This window comes from Taudactylus pleione, unplaced genomic scaffold, assembly GCF_031769625.1.
Source record: "Taudactylus pleione unplaced genomic scaffold, aTauple2 ptg000738l, whole genome shotgun sequence".
NCBI lineage: Eukaryota > Metazoa > Chordata > Amphibia > Anura > Myobatrachidae > Taudactylus > Taudactylus pleione.
Window position 1 is genome coordinate 1,251,842 of NW_028285140.1, and position 7,666 is coordinate 1,259,507.

At 49.2% G+C, this 7,666-nt stretch overlaps 1 protein-coding gene across 8 annotated transcripts; it reads right to left on the minus strand.

Moving 5' to 3' along the window:
- Positions 1-1,510: 1,510 nt before the first annotated feature.
- LOC148477185 (E3 ubiquitin-protein ligase TRIM39-like) lies at positions 1,511-3,402 on the minus strand. Of its 8 annotated transcripts, none has more exons than XM_088457113.1 (2): positions 2,694-3,402; positions 1,511-2,609 (listed from the first exon to the last, which is right to left on the minus strand). In XM_088457113.1, the coding sequence occupies exons 1-2, from the start codon at positions 3,366-3,368 to the stop codon at positions 1,782-1,784; spliced, it is 1,503 nt and encodes a 500-aa protein (XP_088313239.1). In that variant the 5' UTR covers positions 3,369-3,402; the 3' UTR covers positions 1,511-1,781. The 8 variants fall into 8 exon arrangements, with proteins under 8 accessions (XP_088313239.1, XP_088313231.1, XP_088313236.1 ...); XM_088457105.1 differs by having other exon boundaries at positions 1,511-3,148; positions 3,188-3,368; XM_088457110.1 differs by having other exon boundaries at positions 1,511-3,006; positions 3,136-3,368.
- Between the last annotated feature and the right edge of the window lie 4,264 nt (positions 3,403-7,666).

The window sequence follows — 7,666 nt, forward strand, 5'->3', positions numbered from 1 at the left end:
ACAATGTGCACCAGGTTTATGCTGCGAGGTCACTTTTGCAAAATTATTTCTGATTGAACTGACCCCTAATCCCCAGATAATGTCTCAGACTCAGTATTTAGGGTCTTACACCCGGATGACAGCGCCTATCTCTTCCTCAGTGCCGACTTCCCTCTAATTATAGGATCAATCTACCTGAGCAATCATCCTGTATATTATTACACCTGGGGTCCTGGGACCCCCTCCCTATTAATAGCTGGGGTGGGTATATCTTTGCTGCGTGCAGAGACGCTGCATATTGCACAGGCAGAGGGGAGTGACGGTGTCTCTATGTCCTCACATGGGGAATACAAAGTGTTATTGTTGGAGAGAAATGTAAATGTTCATTTAATAGAAACTCTGTTACCAAGCAGGTGGGCGTTTATACTATAACATAATGCACCTCTATAGAGGAGGAGTACACCTTGCTGAGCGCTTGGTGGGTGTTGTCAGACCATGGAGGGGTGTGGCCAGTATAGAGTGGGCGTCACACACTAATACACGCTACTCCGCCCACAACCTCCTGCATTCTCCCCTGTAAGTATCATGTGACCTGGGACAAGGACACGCCCCTACCCTTGTCACGCCCCTCCCCTAAGCCCCTCGGCCTGTGATGGCGGCCTTGTACAGGACAGGGCACATACCCAGCATACAATGGAGGGAGCACAGCAGTTACAGTGATAGATAATATCATACATTGTTCTCAGCTTCTCAGACAGCAGAGGGGACCCTGATGTATAAACACACTGATGGGGCACTTGGGGATCACTTACCCTCCCTACACTTACTGTACATGTCTGTATTATTCTGCCTGTATTATATGTGCCCTGTTTCCCCCAGTGTATGGCGCTGCCGCAGCAATGTGTAATAATAATATTAGTAATGATATAATGAGAAGACAATAATTATAATTATGGATTCTGCCAATTACACTTTAATACAGCCAAGCAATAAGGCATGCTGGGAGTTATAGTCCAACTTGTCTTTTCTTATGTAAGAAACTACAATTCCCAGTAGGAGGAGCTAGAGAGAGACAACATCCCATTATACATGACAGCCAATAGGAGCAAGTGACTGCAGTGATAGGGTGCACACTGGCTGACAGACAGATATTGCAGCCAATCACAGCTCTCAGTGGGTCAGAGGCAGAGAAATCCCACAGAGATGTATATATAGATTTTTATAATGACCGTTTCTAGCACAACAACATGTCACCTCCCCTAGCCTCTCTGTCACCTCCCCTAGCCTCTCTGTCACCTCCCGTAGCCTCTCTGTCACCTCCCCTAGCCTCTCTGTCACCTCCCCTAGCCTCTCTGTCACCTCCCATAGCCTCTCTGTCACCTCCCCTAGCCTCTCTGTCACCTCCCCTAGCCTCTCTGTCACCTCCCCTAGCCTCTCTGTCACCTCCCATAGCCTCTCTGTCAGTGGCAGCTCCGCCCCCTACACTGCTGATCCAACCTGATTATACTTCTGCACTGAGTCAGATCAGCAGTGTAGGGGGCGGAGCTGTCAGTGACTCACTCTGAGTCGCTGGCTCCCCTGCTGGCTACAGCACTGCATTACATAAAGAGTCATGTAGCTCAACTCAGTGTAGTGAATCGTTCTGCCCATCCCTAATGGGAACACATCCAATCACACTGGTCACCTGGTTACACAGGGGAGGAGCTCAGCTGTAGCTCCACCTACTGCCTTATTCCATTGGCTACGTGTTACACCAATCATATTTCCCACCCTGTGATGTCACCAGTCTCTGGACAGAATCTTTACGGTAATTTCTCCCAGGTCCTGACTCCCCCAGATATAGTGATACGTCCTCCTCCCTCTACCCATAATGCAGCATGAAGGGGCTCAGTGAGGGCGGCAGTGTATGTGTGTAAGTGTCTGATGGGGTCACACAGAGAATAAAAGGATATCTGTCCTGCCTCATAATCCAGGTATATCCTCTCTCTGTCACAGGGGATATTGTCAGGTAACTTTATCAATTTCCTGTCATGTCTCACTAAGTACTGATCATTATACCTATACACACACCAGGACTTGTTATTATATCCAATGTGTGACTGATCTCCTCTCCTGTCTATACTGGGATAACACATCCCCACCATCCAGTGCTCTGATTTACTGACATCCACTTCCCAGTAATGTCGCCCTGAGGAGAATCCCCTGGTGCTTATTACCTGATTATACTGACATCTCTCTGGTGTTACTGGGCGATTCTGGTTTATATGTGACCATGATGCAGTTTTCCTGTCACCTGATATCTGTATATAATTACCAGCTGTGGTTACATCCAGTAATAGGTCTGTAGCTTCCTGCACATAGATCCCTGTATTTATACCTGTTATTATATCAGATAATGTGAGTAATGTCCCTGAGATGAGACCCACATCCAGATCTCCTGCACCATGGACCTGGTTATCATGTCTCTCTGTGTCCTCAGTATCACACAAGTCACCTGTGTCTGGTTCCTGTAAGACAGTCACTGGATCAGACATGTTACACAGCTCCTCAATGTGACGCATCTTCCTGGACAGCTCGTCCTTCTTTATTTCCAGCTGCTGGATCAGATCAGAGACTGAGAGTGAAACGCGCTGTTCCCACCCAGAGATCTCACTCAGGACTCTCTTCTCCAGATCTTCCAGCTGTCTCCTGATGTCTCTAAACAGGGCAGTGACTGTCTCTGTTACACCAGCTGCTTTTCCCTGATCTTCTCTCCTGCGCTCCTGCAGACTCTGGACTCTTTTCTCAGCCTCCTCTCTCTTTGTGCTCAGTTTCTGCAGAACATCTCTCAGCTTCTCCTTCTTCTTCTCAGAGGCCTCATCCAGTGACTCCATCTGATGTCCTCTGTGTTCCCCGATCAGACAGCAGGACACACAGATACAGGCAGAGTCCTCAGTGCAGTAATATCTGAAGAGCTCCTTATGGACGGAGCATTTCCTATTCCCCAGGGAAGTGGTGGGATCACATAAGACGTGTTCTGCTGACTTGCTGTGTACTCTCAGGTGTTTATCACACAGAGAAGCCTCACAATGCAGACAGGATTTAGCAGCAGGTACAGGAGAGTCCACACAGTAAGTGCAGAAGATCCCAGTCTCCTCCTGATCTGGCCGAGTAGACAGGAAACTCCTCACTATGTTACACAGAGTTATGTTCCGTATCAGTGCAGGACGCTCCTGACACTCTGCTCTGCATTCAGGACAGGTATAAACTCCAGACCCCTCCTGTGTATCCAGCACACGATCAATACAGACCCGGCAGAAGTTGTGGCCACATCTCAGGGTTACAGGATCTGTATAAATGCTCAGGCAGATGGAACAGTCCAGCTCCTGTCTCAGATTAGCAGACGCCATCGCTGGCAGCAGGAGAGAGAAATGAAAGTGAAAGTCTCTGACACTCAGATACCAGTGTGGTCACATTCTGCACACAGGGCGAGGCTGAGCTATCACATTATAGCTACAGGCTCAGTTATACTATGGGACACATCTAATAAATAGGGGTCCATTTACTAAGCAGTGTTAAGAGACAGAGTGAAAAGTGATAAGGTACCAGCCAATCAGCTCCTAACTGTCATCTCACAGGCTGTTTGAAAAATGACAGTTGGGAGCTGATTGGCTGGTACCTTATCAGTTTTCACTCTGTCTCCTAACACTGCTTAGTAAATAGACCCCATAAAGAGAAATCCAAGGAAAATTGTCTTGTTTAAAATCATGTCATTAAGAAAAATAAAAAATTGTTACCTATGTACATTTTGCAGACAATTTCTCGTGTAGCCCACCGCACCCCCGAAAGTGTAGTCACTTCTCCTGCATTCCCCCACTTCTTAGTGATGTGGGCAGAATGGGGGGAATATTCCCGATTACCGGCGGGTGCTGAGGTAGGTGACAGGCTCTAATGGCACAATTCATAAAAAATTGGACGTTTGTGGAAAATTAACAAGGGGCGGGGCTTAGTGATGTGAATTGTCCGGCCCCACCCCCAACACCGCCCACCTGCTTCTCCTCCCGGGCTTCTCCTGGGGAGGAAAACACAAAAGTCGGCAAGTATGACTTTACTCACATATTACTTTTTCGAGAATACAGCTATACAGCCTGGAACAGTTTTATTATTAATAAAAAACATTGGTAAGAAGAAATAAACATTTATTTTTTTATTATCTTATCACACAGTTATTTTAGAACTACTGTGTTGTAATTATGATATTCTGCTAGTCACTGTGTCCTGTCATGTACCGCTGGTCTCCCTACACATACCGGCAGGTAATCCTGCTAGTCACTGTATCCTGTCATGTACCGCTGGTCTCCCTACACATACCGGCAGGTAATCCTACAGTCACTGTATCCTGTCATGTACCGCTGGTCTCCCTACACATACCGGCAGGTGATCCTACAGTCACTGTGTCCTGTCATGTACCGCTGGTCTCCCTACATATACCGGCAGGTAATCCTGCTAGTCGCTGTGTCCTGTCATGTACCGCTGGTCTCCCTACACATACCGGCAGGTAATCCTGCTAGTCACTGTGTCCTGTCATGTACCGCTGGTCTTCCTACACATACCGGCAGGTAATCCTGCTAGTCACTGTGTCCTGTCATGTACCGCTGGTCTCCCTACACATACCGGCAGGTAATCCTGCTAGTCACTGTGTCCTGTCATGTACCTCTGGTCTCCCTACACATACCGGCAGGTAATCCTGCTAGTCACTGTGTCCTGTCATGTACCGCTGGTCTCCCTACACATACCGGCAGGTAATCCTGCTAGTCACTGTGTCCTGTCATGTACAGATGGTCTCCCTACACATACCGGCAGGTAATCCTGCTAGTCACTGTATCCTGTCATGTACCGCTGGTCTCCCTACACATACCGGCAGGTAATCCTGCTAGTCACTGTATCCTGTCATGTACCGCTGGTCTCCCTACACATACCGGCAGGTAATCCTGCTAGTCACTGTGTCCTGTCATGTACCGCTGGTCTCCCTACACATACCGGCAGGTAATCCTGCTAGTCACTGTGTCCTGTCATGTACCGCTGGTCTCCCTACACATACCGGCAGGTAATCCTGCTAGTCACTGTGTCCTGTCATTTACGGCTGGTCTCCCTACACATACCGGCAGGTAATCCTGCTAGTCACTGTGTCCTGTCATGTACAGATGGTCGCCCTACACATACCGGCAGGTAATCCTGCTAGTCACTGTGTCCTGTCATGTACCGCTGGTCTCCCTACATATACCGGCAGGTAATCCTGCTAGTCGCTGTGTCCTGTCATGTACCGCTGGTCTCCCTACACATACCGGCAGGTAATCCTGCCTATCACTGTGTCCTGTCATGTACCGCTGGTCTTCCTACACATACCGGCAGGTAATCCTGCTAGTCACTGTGTCCTGTCATGTACCGCTGGTCTCCCTACACATACTGGCAGGTAATCCTGCTAGTCACTGTGTCCTGTCATGTACCTCTGGTCTCCCTACACATACCGGCAGGTAATCCTGCTAGTCACTGTGTCCTGTCATGTACCGCTGGTCTCCCTACACATACCGGCAGGTAATCCTGCTAGTCACTGTGTCCTGTCATGTACAGATGGTCTCCCTACACATACCGGCAGGTAATCCTGCTAGTCACTGTATCCTGTCATGTACCGCTGGTCTCCCTACACATACCGGCAGGTAATCCTGCTAGTCACTGTATCCTGTCATGTACCGCTGGTCTCCCTACACATACCGGCAGGTAATCCTGCTAGTCACTGTGTCCTGTCATGTACCGCTGGTCTCCCTACACATACCGGCAGGTAATCCTGCTAGTCACTGTGTCCTGTCATGTACCGCTGGTCTCCCTACACATACCGGCAGGTAATCCTGCTAGTCACTGTGTCCTGTCATTTACGGCTGGTCTCCCTACACATACCGGCAGGTAATCCTGCTAGTCACTGTGTCCTGTCATGTACAGATGGTCGCCCTACACATACCGGCAGGTAATCCTGCTAGTCACTGTGTCCTGTCATGTACCGCTGGTCTTCCTACACATACCGGCAGGTAATCCTGCTAGTCACTGTGTCCTGTCATGTACCGCTGGTCTCCCTACATATACCGGCAGGTAATCCTGCTAGTCACTGTATCCTGTCATGTACCGCTGGTCTCCCTACACATACCGGCAGGTGATCCTACAGTCACTGTTTCCTGTCATGTACCGCTGGTCTCCCTACATATACCGGCAGGTAATCCTGCTAGTCGCTGTGTCCTGTCATGTACCGCTGGTCTCCCTACACATACCGGCAGGTAATCCTGCTAGTCACTGTGTCCTGTCATGTACCGCTGGTCTTCCTACACATACCGGCAGGTAATCCTGCTAGTCACTGTGTCCTGTCATGTACCGCTGGTCTCCCTACACATACCGGCAGGTAATCCTGCTAGTCACTGTATCCTGTCATGTACCGCTGGTCTCCCTACACATACCGGCAGGTAATCCTGCTAGTCACTGTATCCTGTCATGTACCGCTGGTCTCCCTACACATACCGGCAGGTAATCCTGCTAGTCACTGGGTCCTGTCATGTACCGCTGGTCTCCCTACACAAACCGGCAGGTAATCCTGCTAGTCACTGTGTCCTGTCATGTACCGCTGGTCTCCCTACACATACCGGCAGGTAATCCTGCTAGTCACTGTGTCCTGTCATTTACGGCTGGTCTCCCTACACATACCGGCAGGTAATCCTGCTAGTCACTGTGTCCTGTCATGTACAGATGGTCGCCCTACACATACCGGCAGGTAATCCTGCTAGTCACTGTGTCCTGTCATGTACCGCTGGTCTTCCTACACATACCGGCAGGTAATCCTGCTAGTCACTGTGTCCTGTCATGTACCGCTGGTCTTCCTACACATACCGGCAGGTAATCCTGCTAGTCACTGTGTCCTGTCATGTACAGATGGTCTCCCTACACATACCGGCAGGTAATCCTGCTAGTCACTGTGTCCTGTCATGTACAGATGGTCGCCCTACACATACCGGCAGGTAATCCTGCTAGTCACTGTGTCCTGTCATGTACCGCTGGTCTCCCTACACATACCGGCAGGTAATCCCGCTACCTGCTGTCATACATGTGTGATCCATGTAAGTGTCTGACAGCGCTGGTCTTAGACCATGTGACACATCACCACGTCCTATACCTACCCATAAATAGGAAAGTTACATGACCCTATTGATGCACAATATAATGTAATGAATACACAGGAGGGAATAATGTATTAGTAGTGCTAGTAAGTAATACAGAAGCCAGGTGTTCCCTATAAAACCATTATAACCACCATCCTGCCTTTCTATGTGTAAGGGGATGCGTCTACTGTGCCCCGTACTATAGTCACCTCATTTCCTTCACCCATAACCAATGTATTGTCTGTGGAGCACAATGAGGTAAAGTAAGGAACCGCTGCACTTACCGCTATTCGCCACGTGACGGCTGCGCCTGGATCCAGGCACTGCAGCGCCCACATGTTGGAGGTAAATGGTCTTCAAAATGGAGGAAAATTAACCCCACATACTATAAAATCGCCATCACTCGTACCCCCGATAGTGACCGGGCCGCGCTGTTTTTGTTATAGACAAATGAGTACATTTACCCCCAGGATCGTTTCCTGCTCCCTCCGGCTGTACAGAATCCCCCG